We start from the raw sequence: 22,034 nt of genomic DNA on the forward strand, positions 1-22,034 counted from the left end.
AGCAAGGATAAGATACTTTTATTGCTGTTCTGAAATCCCTTCTCTCATGTACAGATTCCTTCAGTTAGGTTCTCTATAATCCTAAATGGTTTATAGTCATTAGCCAACATAAGTAGGCTGCCATAAGACTTCCCATAGGGAACACTGAAATCTGATTTTATCCTTTTTCACTTAGTCTCTAGGATAAGAAGTCCAAGTAGTAAGATACACAGGATAAGGATGAGAGAGACTGAGCCTTTTTGAGAGTCCATTCCTTTGCTGAATGCCACTTTGAAAGGAAAGAAGAAGTCGAATGGCAATTTCCAGTCTATTCGAGGGTGGCCCCGTGGAGGCTCTGGCTTCTGGGTAATGTCCACAAAGGTCACAATAGTTGTCAAAGATACTTCTGTTACTTGTTGGGAATCCTGTAGGAAAAAAGTCCATGACAAGTCAGCAAATAGCCCTCACTTTCCCCAATGAAAGACCAAAACCAAATTGCTCTAAGCAAGACATACCATTTTCTCATATTGGTCCTATATGTAGTTCCCTTTCTATGAGACACAGGAAATGAATTTCTTAGGAACAGTCCATGACACCCAAACTATGGACTTAGACCTACCTGAAGACTGACTGGCTTCCCCCAAAGAGGGAGCTGCCTGATATCAGAGGGGCCAGCAGCAAAACTGCTGCTATTCCATGCTTAGCAGCTCTATCTTACCAGGCCCCAGAAGGCTCCAGTCTCTGAAACAGCACACATGTACTAATGGAAGTAGTAGAAATTTGAAGAAGAAAGAAATCTGAAACCTCATAGAAAATGCAAAGAACTCAGTAATGTAGTTTAAAAAAAAAAAAAAAAACCTTCAGATTTACATAAGTTCAGTTAGAAAGGATTCTCCCAACCACTCACCAGTACAAGTCAAATAAAACAGATGATCCCAGGAGGAGAAACCCTGTCAAGCTGACTCAAGTATCTGATCTAATAGACATAGCTTTTGGTAGATATGGTTGCAGTCTGGTGACTGGAATCATGTTTATCTAAAGTGAATTCCTTTTGTTCTAATGTGCTCAACAAGCAAACTTCTGATTATAATTTGACAGTAAATAACTACCTTGTTAAACCAGAAATGAATATTTTCTCCATTTACCTACCTTCACTCTGATTATTTGCTACGGTTTTTAGTAATAGCGAATACCAACCAGGCACTAGGAACACAATTTTCCCCAAAATAACCCTTCTAGGAACTTTTTAAAAATGGGTGTGGGGCCACTGCTATAATCTTGCATGTCATACTAACTCTTTGGATTCTTTTTCATAAACAGTGAAGCCTGTGAGGGACTTGGCATAAGAACTAATGTAACTTCTGAGGCACTGTTAAAGCTACATACATTGCAAGGACAGCCAGCTTAGGCTGAAGCTGCCAAGGGAATCCTGATTCTAGCAATCAAGCAACAACTCCTTCCCCCACCTCAAGAAGAGAGTGTACAATTCAAACCAGAGAAATTTTGTATTTAGAGATGTTGGGGATAGAAAAGGGCAGAATGAGTTATAGAACAAAAAATAGGGAAACTACCAAGTATAATGAACTCCCTTTCCCCATCTAGCACCAAAATACTGACAGATGGTCTTTTACCCATACCCTTTAGTTAGGAGGGTCTTTTCTAAAGAAAATTAAGTTTCAGCAAAAAGACACAAAGATACATCTGGCAGTTCCACGATCCCAAAATCAACTGTATCTAACTGCCCTATAGTAAAGGCCACAAGTCAGTAAATCTCACCAAGCTTTTGATCTTAAAAGCTTACTCTTATTTTGGATAGACACCTAGAAATTGCTGGGCATGTAGAAGAAGCTCGCACAGTAGAAAAAACCAAATGGGAAGAATAAACAAACTCAGAGGAAATGGAGACAAGGAAAGATGAAGACAAAAAGTTGTTAATACCTTTAAAAGACATATAAGGATGTTAAGAAAAGAAACAGACCAAGAAAGAACTCTTACATGTTAAAAATGTGATAGCCCAAAAAAAAAAAAAATCAGTAAAAAGGTTGAAAGACAAATGCAAGGAACTCTTCTAGAAAGAACAAAAAGCTAAAGAAATAATATGAGATAAAAGGAAATAAAATTAGAGAATCAATCTAGTGACCTTGGAACAGATTAACAGGAATTCCAAAAAGAGAGATCAGAGAAAATAGTGGGAAAGAAATTATTAAACATGTCATTAATAATAATTTAAAATTATCAGAACTGAGTGTTCAGAGTCAAAAATTCCATGAATTGTTTGGTATGATGGATGAAGAAAAAAACCTACCCAAGGCATAACATTGTGGAAGGGTCAGATTACTAAGAGTAAAAAGATCTTAAAATGGTGTCTGAACATCAGTATTGGAAACTAGAAGACAATAGAAGAACGTTTTCAAAATTGTGAGTGAAAATCATTTTTCATCTAGAATTTTATACCTAGCCAAATGATCAACTATGGATGATGATGATGATGATGATTATGATGGTGATGGTGATGGTGATGGTGGTGCTGGTGGTAGGGGTGGTGGTGATGGCTGAATGAAGTTATCTTTAGATGTGTGAACTAAAGAAAAAAATGTACTTTATATATGCCTTTTCTCAAAGAAGAAAAGCTCCACCAAAACAAGAGAGCAAACCAAGAAAAAGGAAAAAGTAGTGTCCAGTAAATAGTAAATTTAACACAAGTGAGAAGAAGAATTCCCACGATGACAATTGTTAAGTCCCATTACAACTGCTAGGCAGTAAACAGTCCATATTATATTGGGTTATGGAGGACTCTTTGAAGAAAATACATAGGAAAGGTAGAAGTGATAACACTGTATGACAAGTTCAGCTGGACTGAGAAATTTCACAAAGTGTGTGAAAAGTCTTAGCCATTAGCTCAAAGAAAACTTAAAAAATGAAATATGAGGTAATTATTAATTTCAGGAAGAATAAAAAGTTTCACAAAAATTTAACTTCTTGGATCGACATATAACCATAATAATGAAACACTGAATATTGATTTAATAAAATATTTTGATATAACTACATTGGAAGAGTAGTGAGAGGGTCACTTCCAAAATAGGAAGACAACAGATTATCTTTAAACTCCTGAGTCAAGAGATAACAGAATAAAATATTGCTTAGAAATCAAGGTAAATGTCAGAAGAAAGATTAAAAGAGTTTAACAGGTAATTTCTAGAAAGCAGGATGGTGAGGGAGATATGAGACTTTACTTTTTGTTTTCAGACCCTCTTTTCTGGCAGTTTTTTGCCTTTAAAAATATACGTGTTATTTTGATAAATTAAAATTTACAATTATTAATTCATTTGACAACTTATATCATTATCTAGCATTAGCCTAATCTTCAGAGGAACTCTGAAATATACTGTAGGCTTCACAGTCCCAACAACTTGCGTCATCCCAACCCAACGCAAGGGAGTTGGGCTTTCACATTCCATCACCCTTAAGTCAACAGTTAAGGGCCGTCTCAGAAATGTATATTTCCAGGCATTCTATAGGCAATTGGGTTCCAGTAGCTTGAAGATAGCCTTCTAAAACAAACCAAACAAAGGAAGAAAACCTCAGGAATATATGCCCAATTTAAAAAAAGAAGGGGGGGGTGAGGGGAACTGGGGATAAAAAATATAAGGGTCACTGTGAAAAGCAAAATTATATCTGGTAGTCAACAGGGTATCACATAAAATATAAAAGAACTGAACAAAATTCCAAAACTAAAAACGTACCCATCATCCTTTACTCATTTTCCCTCAACCTCCATATCCAAACAATCAAGTGACACCCCTAAATTTTCTCAACTATCTACTTCCTGCAGGTCTCACAGCTCCCTACCAGGACCTAGGTTATCAGCATCTCCTGGTGAATTTCTGTAACAGTGTTCTAAACTTCACTTCAGTTATTACCCCACATCTTCTGTAAGAGCAGGGACAATGTCTACCTCATTTACCATGCTACGCCTAGCACCGGGCATGGTACTTGGCCAAGTAAGCACTTAATCAAGTAACAAGAGATAATAGGTCACAAGGTAGAAAGTATGCCATAGCTATTTAAGAGCCAGCAATTATAGATCACTTTGACCCCTTATCCTTCCCACCACAATGTCCTTAGGATCCCGAAAGGTTGTGCGTCATTCATATACTTATGTATTTATTAACTAACATATCAGATGAAATGCTTCTTCTTCATATATTAAAAATATTGCTTCCAAAATTGTGTGTAGGCTTAGAACAAATGCGGTCTAGTAGATAATGCCAACTAAACTAAAAGGAACTTTGAATGCACTTGCCAGGTCACTGGATAATACTGAATGTTATTGACCCATTTTAGAATCTGCTTTAGTACCACATAAAGAACAAGCTTTCGGAGTTCAGTTCAGTGTGTTATATTTGAATTCTAAAGTCTAAATTTTTTTCCATTTGCATTTTTAAAGTTATGTATAGACAAAATGAAGGAATTCACTATTTAGCATGTACAGCAAGAACACTGAAACAAACCAACAAACCAACAAACAAACAAAACAACCCCAACAACTTCCAAGTCCAGTCATCTCATTTCTTTTATCGAGTCAACAAAAGGCATATATAGCCAAGTCAGCTCATTTCTTTTACTAGGGATCCAGTTGTTATACATGGTTGATTTAATTTACTTCTACTTTAAACTATATTTTATGATGTTCGCTTCAGAAATCACCGACAATTCTATTTTAACATTTTGTGAGGTTTAGGATATATATATATATTTTTGCTTCAATTTACATGCAGTAAAATTCATTCCAAAATAAGATTTACTTTGTAACAACATGAAAAGTTTGGATTGGTTTTGTTTGGCTTTGGTAATAAGAAGTACACTCTGTATATTATTACATTACATTTACATAATCTCGATTTTTCAACTATTTTATGCTAACCTGTAAGTCAAATCATTACAAATGTAAACTATCATTATCAGAGAAAAAACTATGGATACCATCTCTTTGATTGATCTTTTGTAGCTACATGTTTCAGACTCAGGTGTATAGCTGTTAGAATGCTTTATTCTACTACAAGAATTTTGTCAGGTACATGTATTACAAATATTTCCCCCCATTTTTCTTAAATATCTTTTTATTTCATTTTAACTTTTTTATTGAGGTACGATTTTATATGCAAAAAAAAGTACACATAAGTGTTCAGTTCAATGAGTTTTGCCAGTTGTATACGCTATGTAGCCAACACCCCAAGCAAGAACTGGAATATGTCCATCTTCTCAGAAAGCTCTTTTTTGCCTCTTTCCAATCTATTCCCTGCCCCTTTCTAAGAAGCAGCCACTTTCTGACTTTTGTCACTAAAGATCAGTTTTGCCAATTTTTCTGCTTCATAGGAATGGAATCTTACAGTGTTTTGTCTTTTTTCCCCCCCAAGTGATTGGCTTCTTTCACTCAAGATGAATGTTTTTGTGATTCATCCATGTTGTTTTGCATACCAGTAATTCATTGTTTTATTGCTGAGTAGTATTCCATTGTGAATATACCATAATTTGCTCATTCTTTTGATGATGGGTAATTGGGATTTTCCAATTTTGTGTTATCATGAATAAGGCTGCTATGAACATTCTGATACAAGTCTTGTCTTGGCCATATGTTTTCATTTCTTTTGGGTAAATATGCGGGAGTAAAAATTGCTGGGTCATGGGGAAGCTGAATTTGTAAAGACCAAGAGGTTATACCATTTTTCATTCCTATTACCATGTATGAGAATTCCAGTTGTTCTATATTCTTGCAATATTTCATGCTATCAATCTTTTTGATTTTAGCTATTCTAGTAAATTCTCTATTGAATATATTACTTGTAGTTTTAATTTTGTATATCCCTAAGGACTAATGATATTGAGCACCTTTTTATGTTTATTGGCCATTTGTCTTTTTTGGTAAAAAATCTGTTCAGATTTTTGCCTGTTTTGTTTTGTTTTTGGTCTTCAAGTTTATTTTTAAGCATTCTTTTTATATTCTGGACATAAATTTTGTTAGATAATGCATTGAGAAATATTTTTTCTCAAACTGTAGCCTGCCTTTTCATTTTCATGATGATGTCTTTTGATGAGTAGAGATTTAATGATTTTTGTTACCTGTCCAAGGAATCTTTGCCTGCTTGAAATCTGCAAAGATATTCTCCTATGCTTCTTTTAGAAGCTTTATGATCCTGGATTTAAGGTCCATGTATAGATCTATGATCTAAGCGTAAGTACTTTTTTGTGTATGGATTTAGTTGATCTCCCCTTCCCCGCCCCAGTATATTTATCCAGTACTTCCAGTTTTATCTGGCTGTTCAAGCACCTACTGTTTTTTAAAAAAAGTCCTTTTCCCATTGAATTGATTTGACTTGTGGATCTATTTTTTGGACTCTTTATTTTGTCTATTTGGTCTGTTTGTCCTTATACAAGTACCATACTAGCTAAGGTTTAGAGTAAATATTGAAATCAGTAGAGTAAGTCCTCCAACTTTGTTGTTCTTTTTTGAAATTGTTTTGGTTGTTCTAATTGCTTTGCATTTTCATGTAAATTTTAGAATCAGCTTGTCAATTTCTACAAAAATGCCTGCTAGGCGTTTTTTGTGGGTTGGCATTGAATCTATAGATCCATTTGGGGACAGATACTTTAATGCTGAGTCTTCTACTTCATGAACATGGTATATCTCTCCATTTATTTAGGTCCCCTATAATTTCTCTCAGTAATATTTTATAGTGAAGTGTTCTTAAATACTTGTTCCTAAGTATTTCATGTTTTTTTTCATGCCAGTGTAAATAAAACTGAATAAATTCATCTTTAAAATAACATCTAATTGTTTTTGGATGTTTTCCTAGTGACTTTAAGGAATTTTACTACAAAAGCAGTAAATTAAAGGATATAGATAAGTGAAAATAAGAAACACTATATTTCCATCACTAAGAATACCACTATTAACATCTATGTCTTTATCTATCCACAAAACATCCATATATGAATTGTTACCAAATGCTATGTAGCCAATACTATTATAGTGTTTTGTAATTTGCTTTTTAAAAAAATTAACCTCTCTAACTATGAGGCGAACACACAATGTAAATATATATATATATATATATATATATGCCTTACTGTTAAAATGTTCAGCTGAAACTTACCAGATTTCATTAACCAATGTCACCATAAAAATTAATTAATTAACTTCTACCTTTCAAGTTAGTAATATATCTTTCTAGCCAAAATATAGTCTATATTCAAGTTTTCCCAACTATTGCAAAATGCATTTTACAACTGTTTGCCCAAATCAGAATCCCAATGCAAAAACATGAGCTGCATCTCTTTGTTATATTCATGAGTCTCTTTTAATCTAACACAATCAGATATGGTGATTTCTATTACGATGGTTAGAATTTATTTAACTATAAAGTACATTATAAAGGCCCATATAAATGTAATTTTTCCTCAAATAAGTACACTATTTTTAAGGAGAAGTCAGCTTATATCTGGTATTAACACTGATTTTAGGAGAATTATTGATTTAAATAAAATTAAATTAAAAATAATAATCTCTGAAAATAATTAATGAATTATTTATATATAACACAGTTATATGCCTCTTTAATAATAGGGATGAAATCTGAGAAATGTGTCATTAGCCTTTTCCCATTTAGAAAAAAAAGTGCAGCTTACTTCTAGCATTAATTTAACATCGCACATAGGAATGCTACATTTTCTTGGATTTGACATTTTTTCTTTACGGCAATCAAGAATTACTATACTTTGTAAATGGAAATACCACTACTAAAAACAATGCTATAAAATTTATAATATAAATAGAATGATGTCGTTTGTTTCCAAAGACTACTGATATACTAGAGCAATGCGAAAATAATAAAAGCAAGATATTTCATGGCAAATTTTAATGGTAAGGTTAGGACTGTAGTCAGCAAGTTACCTTGGGGTAAATGCTGCAGCCACAAGTGCTGCTGGCGAGTATTCTCTGGCAGAAGGGGAATGGGTTAAGCGATTTCATTGTTGCGCAAACATCGTAGAGTGTACTTATACAAACCTAGATGGTATAGCCTTCTATTGCCTATTTAATCAAGCTTGTGGCAGAGGTTCTTAGCCTGGCTTCAAGAAATCAATAAATCCCTTGAAACTATATAGAGAATGTGTGTCTGTGCATTTTTCTAGTAAATGAATAGCTTTCAACAGATTCTCATGGGCGTCCATAAGATTAAGAACCACGAAAACAAACTGGGAGCTAGCTACACTGGCAGTTTTTCTAGCAAATGCTATTTGATAGAGGTAACACTGACACCTTTCGATTATAATGAATAAAAGGCATTTATTAAAGAAAACAATATAATTAGCTTTGAAATGTAGTCAGAGATATATTCCCTAAAAGTGTTTTTCAAATTACAAATTGTGACTCCTTAGTGTCTGGGATTTAAAATGTTTACAACATACTAAAAGTATTTATTTTAATGGAGTGCAATCAACCAAGAATCGATGACTACAAACTAGCCACAGAAGTAACTTTAACAGCAATCACAAAGCTCAGAGACTCAGATAAGTGTGTGACTATCACATTGAATACACACTGGTATGATAATTTAAAAGAATTTCACCTGTACTATAGTCTAGATTCAGGAAATTAAAAACAAATGGGGAAAAAAGGATATAAATTATATTCGCCATGACAACATGCTAATTTCAGTAACCAGGTAGGGGGTGTTGACTTGAAAGCTGTATAGCCAAATATTGGCTGGCAGCATAAATTGACTCTCAGAAGTTAAAAATGATCTGGTCATCATATGGCTGACAGACAATTTAGGGTTTGCAAGGGTCAGTGGCCTTTCTGAGCCATGACTTACCTGTATAGACTGGCACTGGTACAGGAATCGCGCTCTCGACACATGAGCTTGTGGATTAGACTGGAGGCCTATATACGCCCACAATACCTGAATCTCCAGGGAAACTGGTATGAAACAACAGGAAGTACAATGCATAGCCTGCAGAAAAATAAAGAAGCAACTGCTTGAATTGCTGATGGTTGCCATGCATTACGTAGCTATCGTTTCTTAAACATTAGCTAATGACAGAGAAGGCGATGTGTCTTAGAACGAAAAAGTTCACAATAGACCATATCATTGTCCTTGATCTTAGGAAAACTGGTATTCTAAAACATGAGCCCATGTACAATAGTTATAAGAGAAGTGGTGCATTGTGCTGTGGAATGTCAGAAGAAGAAACAGCCATTTCTGATTGAGGATGGCTTCATTGAACTGGAATGAGTAATATATGACTAGAAGAAATGGGGATTAAAGGAAAATTCAGGTAGAGAGATGGCATATAAAAAGGCATACAACTAAACTGCACAGGATGATGCCATGGAGGGACATTCACTGATTAAAGTGAATAACAGTTACTGAGTATCTCCTATGTGTCAGGCATGTCCGAGGCGCTGGTCTTGAGCAAACCACTCGACTAAAGCAAAAAACTTGAACACAGGAGCAGTGAAAGGTTCAGGAAGAAGGCACTTCAGTGTTAGATTATGAAGTCCAACCAAGCAAACTCCAGGATTAATTCCGAGATGCAGGAAGAATTGATAAAAGTGAGGATATCAACCAGGAGGTTACTATAACTTAGCAGATACAAATTATTCTCAAATATGCCTTGTGCTTTTCTAGCTTCATACTTTTTTATAGTAAGGCTTAGATATAGGCAATAACGTGTATAAACTAGAAAAAGGAGCAGACAGACTGTGTCTATGTTTAATTTATTAAGGAACTCTCAAATTGTTTCCCAAGTGGCTATACCATTTTGCAGTCCCACCAACAATCTGAGGGTTGCAGTTTCTCCATATCCTTGTCATTAACCAACCCCTTCCTATATTCAGCCATGTATCACCCAAAACCACACTCCCTCAGAGGTTTACAAGAACTCAATTTGACTTCGGTTGCCTAAGGGCTGGATCATGGATAAGTACATATGTTTACTTATCACCCCCAAATCTCCTTAAAAGGAAAAGTTTACAAGGAATAAAATCATAATAGTGCTGAGAAGGAGAAAAATGGCACTTTAAAAATAATCTCCAACGTGAAAGGCCTTTCAAAATCGGAACTAAAACTCCAATGTAAAAAAACCTGATAAATTTCGCAACATAAAAATCACCTTCTACATGGCCAAAAATACCATAAACAAAGTCAAAAGACATATGACAAACAGGGAAAAAAATATCTGCAAATCACACCACGGAAAACTAATTTCTCAAACATACAAAGACTTCCTATAAATCATAAGAGCAGTAATTCAATAAAAAAGGGCAAGGGTTATAAACAGATCACAGTGAAGAAAATATGAATTGTTCAACCATATGTCAAGATACTCAACCTGACTCATAGAGAAAAATAAAACGTATTGGGATGCTATTTTTCACTTATGAGAAAAGAAAGATTAAAGAGTTTGATAAGATAGTATTGATAAAGGTATGAGATAACAAATAGCCTCGTAGATGGATGGCAGGACTGTAAATTGGTACAACTTGTATGGGGAATGAATTGGCAATATTTATTAATATTTTAATGCCTATATCTTCGATCTGACAATTCTACTTCTAGGTTTTATCATATAGGTTTACTCTCACATGTATAAAATAGCACCCAAATAAGGCTATAAAATGCCGCATTGTGTATAATAGCAAAAGGCTGACAACAACCTGAATTTCCACCAATACAACTAGTTAATGTGTGGTTCATCCGTATAATGGAACCCTAGGCAAATATACTACGTGAAGAATGGGAAGGCTTATTATGTACCAACGTGGAACAAACTCTAAGATCAAGTGAAAAAAACCAAGGTACAGAGCAGTGTTTATGATATTCTATCATTTGGATTAAAAAATGAATATAGGAGTATTTACTTGTGTGAGCACATATTATCTATGTTAGGAAAGAGACTACTAACTTTGGCTGCCTCTGTGGAAGGGAAGAGCTGCCTGGGAGAGAGATTTTTATTTTGTGCTTTTTGAACTTCAAGCCAAGTATTTGTATTACTCACAAAGTAATTTAAAATTTTTAAATAAAAAGAAATAAAAATTAAATATAGTTAGCTGACTGAGGTGAGGAGGTAGGGGAAGGCAAAAGAGGAAGACGACAGAATAGCACAGCAGATTTCCTTGTTTTACTTCGCCTGGAGTCCAGAGATACACCTGCTAGGTGCTGATCTAGTGGGCCGCCAGAAAAAGTAAAAGCTGAAACAGCTAAATGAAGTCACTGCCAGGGCAGGGGTGCTGAGGTTTTTACTTTTCATTTAATACCATTCTATATGGCTTAAGTTTTTAATCTGTTAATGTATTTTTATTAAATATAAGTGTAAGAATGTACATTTTTATAACAGTAAGAGCACAATTTCAATCTCAAAAGATCATGCTGAACAACATTCAAGAATATAAGAGGATATTTGAAATATGTATAAAATATACATTTTTTTCTTACTATGAGTAAGGTTGATTTTGAATTACAGAACAATCTCTAGATGTTCTACCTTCAAATTTTTTCCCAAGAAAGGAAAATAAGTTAGGTGTAAACCTAACCTGAAATAATGACATCAAATGGGCATGATTTCTTATATTATTATTCTTATAACAACCACTTCAACTAGGGAAATAGGGCTGGTTTTAATTTTAATATCCATAATTTACAAACAAAAGGAGAAAGTAAGTCTTGGTCAGAAAATGTATTTCTTTCCTTACTGAAACACTGCAGTTCCTACTGAAGATCCTGGTCCACTCTCCCTTCTGGGCTGGGTCAGCATTACCAAAGATGCCAACATGCTCTGGTCTGGGTCTCCCATGAAGAGTCTCATATATTTCCTGCTGCAGGTGGCTGCAGTCTAGCTTTTTCAGCCTAAAATTAAAAACCATGGAGGCTGGAGTCCAATGCTAACGTAATAATATAACCATGTCAGTATATTAATCCAAACTTTAGAAATAATACTATAAAAGAGAGGAAATAATCCTTAGGTACAGAAGACTGTCAGAAAACTCGTAGCAATATTAATATTATTTAGATTGTAAGACCATTCCTAACCAGCATTCTCTGAACTGATGCGAAATGATGCGAAAGCAAAGAATTACCTGAACTTGCATCCAGACATTGCATTTACTCCAAACTGTACTTTGTGTCTCTTAACAGAGCAAGTTCCATCCCCCTGGCTCCGCAAGAGGGTCATCTGAGGTGGAGAGCGATGGTCAAGGAGATAACAGAAAAAAAAGTGGGCAGATTGGAAAATTTGTGTTTTCATTGTTTCCTTAACGCTAATTAATATATCGTTCAAGTCACAATTTTCTTCCTCTAGTAATTAAAAAACACAATTAGTTTTTTTTTCTGAATATGGTTAACCACACGCCAGTATATAAATACCTTATTAAAACAAAAGTCAGTCATGATCCTCACTTCGGCCAATCTAACATTAAGTTTTAAAGCATTTGGTCGCATCCACATTTGAGAACATAAGTATTAATGGTTTGGTAAAGGAAGTCCTGGATACCTAAAAAATGGGGGACCTTACATTGGAAAATCCAAAAGATCAGCAGCTGTAGTTTTCTCATTAGGCTACAATAGGCCAAAAAGGATACTGCGTGACTTATGTCATCAGTTAGAGATAAGAGTGGCTTCCCAACAATGTAGCCAGGATTTCCACTTCTAGGACCCAGAAGAGAAGCAGCTGGGCTCTGTTGAAAAGCCTGCAGAAAGAGTGAAGAAAAGTCACTTATGGGGGAAAAAAAGCATGTTCTCCCACCTTCCACTGCTTGGCTTCATATGCAATGCAAGAAGTTGGCGGCACTGAACAACTGGCTTCCTTCCACAGTGTAGTGTTTTGCAGAAATGTCTGCTCCAATGACTTTTCCTGTTTTTCCCCCTGAAGTATATCCTGAGTGAGCTGAATACTGAAATTCACTGTATCAATTCACTTCCTATATGTTAATATGCTACTTCTGCCAAGGATTACAACCAAGGATCTATCAGTGCTGTTTCTCAAAAATTACTATCAATTTAGGGCTATGTTCAGCCTGGATGAAAATGAGAGGAATTTAAGTAATTCAGAAATATATTTTAATTAACTACAGATGTTCCAGAGGTGAACTCTGAGAATCATGAGACTTGGATGATCAGTTGAGGGCAGAGTTGGGAAGAAATCAGACTCTACTAGGTTCAAAAAGAAGAAAAAAGTAGAAGAAAGCCAAAAGGTAGTGATCAAGGTTAAAAAGTTAGACTAAATGGGAAATAAAGAAAATCATCACATTATATTTTTTACATGTTCATAAATACACATAGGAAAAAACTCATGCTCATTATAAGGATGTAAGCTCAAATAAAATATAAAGAGTAATATGAAGAGTAAAAATGAAAAAAATAAAAAACTGACCGAATGCCCAGAAATATGAGAAAAGCTAGTTAAAGCATTTCTGTGGAATGCTGGCTGAATATACAGCTCAAAATGACTATTTAATAAAAGAGTTTGGACCTGACATTGAAGTCCTGCTTTGCTGGGGGCAAGATAGAGAATGAGAGAAAAATGTTAATGAATAAACATTACTGAATCCCTATTGCTTATAGCTAAATTATGGGATATTAAATGTTGAGGCCTCCCTCACTTGAGAGCCTGAACTAGGTCTTCAAATATTAATTCTATTTCACATGTGTTACAGAAGCAGAGTATTTCTAACCCAATATTTCTTCCCCTCTTAATCCCCCATAGAAGTGCCCTAACTCTGAAGCGAATGATGAACTGTTGCTGGAAGGAAGTGCCTGGCTCGACAGTCAGGTTGGTTTGTCCAAAACTGACAAAGACTTTCTGGATTCCGAAAGTCCCATTCGTCTCTATCTCATAGATGACCTGAAATACAAAAGTAGAATCAATTAATAAAAATTATTTAGCAGGCCAATTATGTTTAAGACAGATGACTTTCTGTCTTTAAGAGTTTTATTATAACTGAATGAGAGTACAACTATGGTTAACAATACTGTATATTTGAAAGTTGCTAAAAATAACTGGAGGGAGAATAAATAAGTAATCTTAAAAATGCCACACATAAATACCACGAAAAGATAAAGCTGACTTCATATTACATCTATACATGAAAAAAGAGACTGGACAGAGCTCTTTTAAAGGGTTAATGGGAGAGCTGAGTTTATGGTAAAAATTGAAAGGGAAGAAAATAAGTTTTGATTGTGTGTAGAGGAAGGCAAGTAGAAGCACATGCAGAGGTGAGCATGGAATGGAAAGCTAGTTTACTTGGCTCTCCCCATATCTGAGGAAGGATAAAGTAACTGGAGATGGAAGTTCTAAGCAGTTGAAGGTAACCTTTGATTTCTGAGCATAGTCTTTAAAATTTGCTTTAAACTAAGATAATTCTTAGTTCTGTAGGTTGATTAGAAGAGAGAGAAGAGAAGAAATTGATTAGTCTATTCCAGATTTTCAGATGATACTGGCTTTGTCAACAGAAGAAAATGTGGTTAGTAAGAACCAAGGTACGCTGAATATAGACAAAGAAAGAGGAGTCAGAAATAATCTTAATGTTCTTAATGGGCATGAAATACTGAAGGACGATGCTGAAACATGGCAGGGAGGAAGGGAGTGGGCTCAATTCTTGACATGTTAAGTTTCCGGTAATGCACAAAAAATTCATGTGGCGTTGGTTTGGTATTTAGTGAAAGATGAGGCACCTCAGTAATGCTGATCAACATGCATCAGTCCAGAACCTGAGGTCAGCATCCCTACCTGGGAAACAACATTCTCACAAGTGTTTCCAGCCAACCGAGGAGAACCAGCCTCTGAGACAAGTGTTACAGGAACCTGGAACTATCAAGGGAAAGAAGCAAATCAACTAAAATGGAGAGCAGCATTTTCTCTTGCAGCCAGATGTCATGCTGAAGTAAGCATTTTTCATTTTTAACCATCACCTTTCTTTATCCTTCCATTGCCAACCTACCACTTAAGTTCAAGTTATTCTAAATCAGCACTTCTCAAAACATATTTCTCAGAACATTAATTCTGTTAGATATAAAAAAAGGTTCTATGGTCAAATAAGTTTTAGAAATACTATGTTCGATACCTGCCTCTGAGAGATTAATAAGGCCCTCGAGCATATTAAAGACTCTAAGAAGTCCACCCTAAGTGTAGTGTTTAAGTTTAACCCAATGCTTCCCAAACTTATCGAACACCTTTCAAATTCTTATTTCATATACTTATTAATCATATAGAACATTAAACATATGGAAAACATTGTTTCAGCTTCACACTTTCAGTTTGATATATTATACATATGGTTTCTTTTGCTATTACAACCTAGACTGAAATTGCCTCAGATGCAAAGGGACTAAATATTCTCTTTATTTTTTCCTGATAAACAGCATCATACCTTCATATTCTGTGGATCAGTCATACCTATTGGAATCTAGAATAAAAGAAAAACAAGAAAATGGCTATGCATATGCCTTAGAAAAAAATCTCCAGGAGCTTGTAGTTTCACATTTGGGGGGTAAAAAACAACGTATTAGAATGATTTGCTTCCTTTCTTCTACCTGACTCTTCTTTATACTAAAATGCCAGAAGTAGAGCTGAGGGGAGGTTGGCTAACCTGTGATGCCCACCTACGCTGAGGTAGAACTCTACTGAATGGCAAAAAAGTAGTTTTGGTGAAATAGTGAGATGTCACCCCTTCCATCCTCTCAAGCCAATCCCACTAGCCAGGAGGGTGAGAATCTCTTACTGTGGCTCTATAGCCCTAATTCTTTCGTCTTTCTCAGATGATAGGGTTTCTAGGCCCTCTGCTTTTTATGTAGCTCTCAGGCATTCTGAATTCCAATCAGCACTTTTCCCACAACCCAACAGTGGAAAGCTTGTTGACTTTAAAACCACAGTGGTGACAACAGGGAGAGAAGCGATACCCACTTTCAAGACTGTGAAGTTATAGTAAGAGGCAGGATTGAGGGCTGGATCCAAGGTGCAACTGTCTGCCAGGTTCTTAAAGAAACGAGCACAGGTTGTACTTTTACTCTCCAAGAAACCTTAGAACACAAAGAATTAAGGAAGTGGTAAATGAGAAAGTCTATTTTAAATTGAACAAAAAAGTTGGCACTTCTGCTCTGGACTCACCTGCAGGATTGTTCTCAGCACAGAGTCCCCAGGCTCCAACTCCTGCAGGCTGCCTCAGCAAGCTTATTACAGACCATTGGGAGAAGTAAGTCAAAATGGGGTCCCCAGCCTGAACAAAGTAGAGCAGAAATTTATTCACAGTGAGATTGAACTGAAGTCCATAATAAAAAAGAAAAAGTAGAAACAAAAATTAACTCGACAGCTTGTTAACGTGGACCATACTGCCCTCCAAAAGAGCTGACAAAAGTTTACCTAATTGCAGCAGGATACCTGAAAGATACCCCGTCAGTTGTCGGCTATGAGGGAAAAATCAAAGCGAACAACCCCATCCCCTTTCCCAAGCTCACCCTGTAAAAAGGTGATGGCGACTGGGTTGGGAATGTTGAAGTAAATGATCTACCTCCAAACTCTGTAGCCAGGGCCTGGAAGTTGGTTGCATTGACCTTTTGGAGCTCCTGGAAATAGTTTAATTTTGCTAAAATGTTTTTTAAAAAGAAAAGAGGTTTAGATAACAGAAAAATTCATTTTTTAGTATCTCGTACACATAAGTAACTAATTTCTAAAGATATTTTTCTGAGGTGTAGTATATACATGTTAAAATTAAATATACAAAAGCACTAATCTTAAACACAAACTCAAAAGAATTTTTATGAATTTATATACTTTTATTACTACTATTCAGATTAAGTTACAGAACATTTTCCCAGAAGGTTCTTAATCAATATTCCATCTTCAGAGATAACAATTCTGATTTTTTTCACCTTCTAATTTATATGTAATCTGTTAAATGAATTATTGCTTTACTATTAAGAGCTGAAATAAGAATATGGCCAATGAATGCCAGTCAGTTCCAAGTCTCTGATGCCACGAATGTGTATGATTAGCAATTTGTGATGAAGATAGGAGGCTCAATAATGCTAACGTTTGCCCCACACCAAATGAGTCCCTAGTACAACAAAATGGTACTGTTTCCATAGGAACATGGCAAAGTTGGAACAATATTTGATTTGTCTACTCCAAATCCTCCTGTTTTCCCTAAAGTTCAACTACTAATCCTAATGTTTCCATCTCTCACGTACATGGATTTGTCATGTTTTATTCTTTTCACCTTACGATTTCTACATTCGAAGTTTCAGACACTCTACAGGAGTACTTTCTGTAACAATTCTATAATTTATATTAGAGCAGCCCTGGAGCCCTCTCTCTATGGTACTTCAGGAGACAGACATAAGAAAAGACCTCTGGCATTGTCCGCTGTCCAGAGGGAGGCTGGTGATGGACAATACGCTACCTCACCACCCAAGTCTGCTAACTTGAAAAAGAAACACAGTAGAAACATGCCTCACGTGAATTCCTTTAATTCTGCATATACTTATGGTCATTTGGACAGATTCGAAAAGGTATCAAGACTTGAAAGCTAATGAGGATTCTACATTACAAAAGCTTGACCTTTATTTTCTGTAATCACAAAGTCTTAATTATTTGACTTTTCAGCTTTCTGATAGAGTATGAAATAAACACAACTGTAAATTCTTGGGTCTTACAGACTCCTTACTCTCTCTGTATCTCCTGTATCTTTGCTACTCAACGTGTGGTGCACAGACAAGCAGCTCCAGCATCACCTGGGAGCTGGTCAGAAATTCAGAATCTTAAGTCACTCCCCGGACATAGTAAGTCAGAGTCTGCATGTTAACAAACTCTCCAGGTGATATGCAAGCATTTCGGAGTTTTGAAAGCATTGCTCTGGAACAGGTGATGTTGATGCTGCTGGTTTGCAGACCACCTTCTGCCTCTTATCTGACTCTTCAGATTTTAAAGCTTCCGGGAGATATTTAACATTTCCTTCAGAAACTCAGACCCTGAAAACCACATGGAAGAAATACTTACCTCATATAAAATGCAGTTATTTGTATCCTTATAAATGAAAGAAAAGTTAAACTTAAGCTAAGAAAGAAGATAAGCTGATATGGTAAATATCCATCTGGTAATATTTTCATGGCTTCAAAGAATCAGAGAAAGTTTACGTTTTGTCTCTCACTTTAGCATAGGGATACCCGTGGTAAGCAGCAATAATGCAAATAAGGAACATAAGCTAAGAATAACAAGTAGAGTTTTTGTCTAAAACTCTAAAAATTCTGCCTAAAAATATCTACTATCATACATAATATGCATTACACCTATCAGAACTTAAAAGTATTTCAGATGTTGACAAAAGCCTAGAGACCACCTGGCCCAATCCCATTAGAATATTTGGATCCTGAGAAGTAAATGAGTTCCAAAAAGCCATATTGCCATCTGGCAGAGCCAGGAGTAGATCACAGATTTCCTGATTCCTGGTCTCCTTTTCCCCACTCTTTGACTGAGAACATCTGTTACTCGTGATCACTATTAGCAAATATTAAGCACTATGGGCAAACAGAGTATTTGGTCCATCTTCTCTAGTTGCTGGTAATTTACCTTGGGAGACACAATGTTCATATAAACTAATAACAATCCGAAGCATCCTATAGTTTCCAAAGGAGTGACTCTCAGATGTTTGGGAAACAAAGTTCAGAACCAGTGGTCCAGAAGCAGTGGCAGGGTGGATTGGGAGGCAGGAAGGGGAGATTAAAAGCAGGGAGGACCAGTTGGACACCACTGCAATAGCTCTAGAGCATAACGAAGCTGCGACTAGAAGGCAGTGGGAGATTAGGAAAGGATGCAGCAGCGCAAACTTATTACAAGTCCCCTTAAACCAAGAATTGGTTGTTTACTGAAACAAATATAGTTTTGCTATTTCTTTTCTAACAGATGAAATCAGAATGGGTTAACTTTCAGGGACATTTAAGTCTGTGTGAGAACATAATTTTGATTCTTAGACATTAAAAAGAGATGTATTAACTTCTAAAGATATGAAGTTAATATGTCTAAGTCTATTTAAAAATCTTAATAGTAACCACCACCTCTCATCATCATTGCACTCTATAGTTATAGAGCACTTTCACATCCAGGGCTAGCATTATTTCTCATTTTGCAGTTGAAGAAATGAGACAGGAAATGCTAAGGGATCTGCTCACGTTTGTGCAGCTGGTAAGTAAATTGCAAGACTGAAATCTGAGTGTAATGCTGTTTTTCCTATAGTGCTGACTCATAAAATAAAAACAAGGTTGGTGCGGACTAATTTTTCAAAAACATTCAAGTATCATTTGGTGCCTCCTGTGTATCAGGTACTGAGGATTCCGTGAGTCACTTCATGGAGATTGTAGCAAGTGGGAGAATAGAGTCTATCTGTAATAATCTGGGCTAACAGGGATGATTGAAATTAAATTTCTGTATAGGTTTTCTGACCCGTAGCCAATAGGGGATAAGAAACTTCAAATGTTCACTAATAAGAAAAAGAGGGAGCAGGTAGAGAGGCAAAATGAGAGGGAGAATGATAGAAATTCGAAGGACAAAAAAAATAAAAGATAAAAAAAAAAAAACCAAAGAAACAGAAAAAAAAGGACAGAGACAAAGCCAATTTTCAATAAATGTTAGGCAATAAGAACAGCCAACATATTTCTACTCACAGTTGTTCACATGGACACAAAACTGCCTAACTCCATTTGAATCCATGAGAACTCTTGAAGGGAATGGGGAATTACTCCTGAAGATAAGAGAGTTGTCCACACACACCCAACTTGAAGACCTGTGAAGAAACATAATGAAGAATAGATACATTTAGGAACGCAGGTTAGGTGGAAAGAAGGGTTCTCCCATGAATGTCAGATGCCAAAGAGAGGAGGACTTCTTGGGCAGCCATAGGACAACACGAAGGTCCTGTTCTTTTGGATAGCCCTGCTCTAGAGAATCCAAAGAGGAACGTCACTACTGAGAAAAACCAAGGTAATTCCACTTAGAGGAGTGGGAGTGGGGGAGGAGGGTAGCAAGGCTAACTCTGTCTACTTTCAAATATTACTTATTCTAGGGCCCCAATCCCCTTTAGGATTCAACCTGCTGAACACTGCTCACCTCACGCTGCCTGGAAGGCAGAAGGAGAAAACTGTCCTTGGATGGAGAAGATAGCAGTCCCTGTCGCAGCAGCAATTTATGTCACAGGCACCAGGAGTCAAGTCACAGACACAGATCGGTAAGACTGGGAAGATATAACATAAAGCAGAGCAAAAGGGGTAAGGACCTCCCATCCAACTCTTCCAAGTGCGAATTCCCCTCCTGATAGCCCAACTCCTTACTTTGTGGCAATTCACTTTGTTCACAGAATTTTAGCTCCAAGTCAGTAGTTTCCATTCCCCACATCTCCCCTCACCTGGGAGGTCCACGGTCCTATTCCCAGGCGCCGAAGGGGTCAGAACAGTAGGGCCCATTGTCGAGCTCCCAGGTACGGCCCAGGGGGTTTCAGTCCCCTTCGAAAGCTGAGGAGTCCCGCCCTGCGACCCTGGGCCAAGGTCCGAAGGGGTGGGCACTGCCTCTGCCGGGGAGGACCCTGGGCCAAGGTCCGAAGGGGTGGGCACTGCCTCTGCCGGGGAGGAAGAGGGCTGAGGACGGACGTCCTTGGGGACCATCAGGAAGAACACCTGCAGTAGCACTAGCGGATAAGTGCACATGGAGCAGTCGAGACCCCCAAGAGTTTTAGAAGGGTTTCCGAGGTCGCCAGACGCGTCGCTAGAGGACTAGGGGGCGTGGGTGTGGGAAGAGTCGCACAGCGTCTGATGTCATCCGTATGATTTGCTCATTGGCTCCTGACGATAGCCGAGAGCTCTTCGGCCAATAGAAAGCGGTGTTGTTACAGCTCTTTCAGCAACGTTCAGTCTGCGCCCCCTCCTTAGGCTAGGGGGAGACACTGCATCCGTTGCTCGGCAACCGCCAAACTGGCTTGGCGCTCTTGCCCCTTCTCTCCGCTGGATGGCAGTAGAAGTTCAGCGGGAGGACCAGTGCAGCTGGGTGTCCACAGACTTCGCAGCCCAGAAAACTGAGCCCTTCCTTTGATGGAGGGAAACCCCAAAGGCTGGAACTAGAATTGCGTATCTTATCCCGCTTTCTAAGCAAGGATAATTATCTCGGGGAGGAAAATATACTGAAGGTTTCATACTTTAAAAAATGGTCTCATCTCAATATTGTGTTTTGGCGGGAAACATTAGAAAGATTCAGCTCCTTAAATTTTATCATTGAGAAATGACAAAAAAAAAAATTAAACCTCACTGGACGCATGGAATCATTAAATGTGGACTGCATATAGAGCCAGAGGGAAGAGTAGGGGTATCTTTCATACACTATATAAATATCTAACCAATATACTGTATACTGGAAACTAGTAAAAAAAAATAAAGTTTTTTAAAATGTGGACTGCATATTTGTTATAAGAAAAAGTAGTGAGAAAAGGGGGTAGAGAAATGGAGTAGGGGAAAATATGAGAAGCTAATGAGTTGAAAAGGAGAGACAGATTTTTCTACGTGAAGAGAAAATAGAATGCAGGAAAGGAATAACCAAGGGGTGGAGAAGAAAACTTATTTTCTTGCTATTATACATTGCCACTTTTTGTAGCCCTCTTTAGGAAGTTTTGGGTTTTCCCAGGAATGGCCTCTTCTGGATCTCTAGAGCAGCACTGTCCAACAGACCTTTCGACAGTAACGGAAATGTTCTGTAGCTGCACTGTTCAATACAGCAGCCACAGGCCGTGTGTGGTTACTGTGCACTCAAAGTGTGGCTAAGGTGGCTGAAGAGCTGAATTTTACATTTTTAATTCAAAGTTAAATAACTACATGTGACTGGTAGCTACCATGTTGGATAGTACAACTCTGTGTAATCAAAATCTTGGCTCTTCCTAGGCCCAGTGTTTTCCTCAGTCTTCACAGTCTAAAATAGGGATTATTTCAGTTGCTTGGTTTGGGAATATAAATGAAGACCTGTTAAGA

At 36.9% G+C, this 22,034-nt stretch overlaps 1 protein-coding gene across 1 annotated transcript; it reads right to left on the minus strand.

The window, feature by feature from the left end:
- On the minus strand, window positions 1-20,814 carry TCTN3 (tectonic family member 3). Its single transcript, XM_016164277.2, has 14 exons — window positions 20,429-20,814; window positions 20,134-20,257; window positions 19,692-19,810; window positions 16,491-16,618; window positions 16,144-16,252; window positions 15,940-16,055; window positions 15,407-15,442; window positions 14,767-14,847; window positions 13,756-13,881; window positions 12,620-12,727; window positions 12,119-12,213; window positions 11,735-11,888; window positions 8,856-8,993; window positions 1-404 (listed from the first exon to the last, which is right to left on the minus strand). Exons 1-14 carry the CDS (start codon window positions 20,724-20,726, stop codon window positions 168-170), a joined length of 1,869 nt encoding a protein of 622 aa, XP_016019763.2. The 5' UTR covers window positions 20,727-20,814; the 3' UTR covers window positions 1-167.
- Window positions 20,815-22,034: the final 1,220 nt, after the last annotated feature.

Source organism: Rousettus aegyptiacus, unplaced genomic scaffold, assembly GCF_014176215.1.
Source record: "Rousettus aegyptiacus isolate mRouAeg1 unplaced genomic scaffold, mRouAeg1.p scaffold_m13_p_6, whole genome shotgun sequence".
NCBI classification, from domain to species: Eukaryota; Metazoa; Chordata; class Mammalia; order Chiroptera; family Pteropodidae; genus Rousettus; species Rousettus aegyptiacus.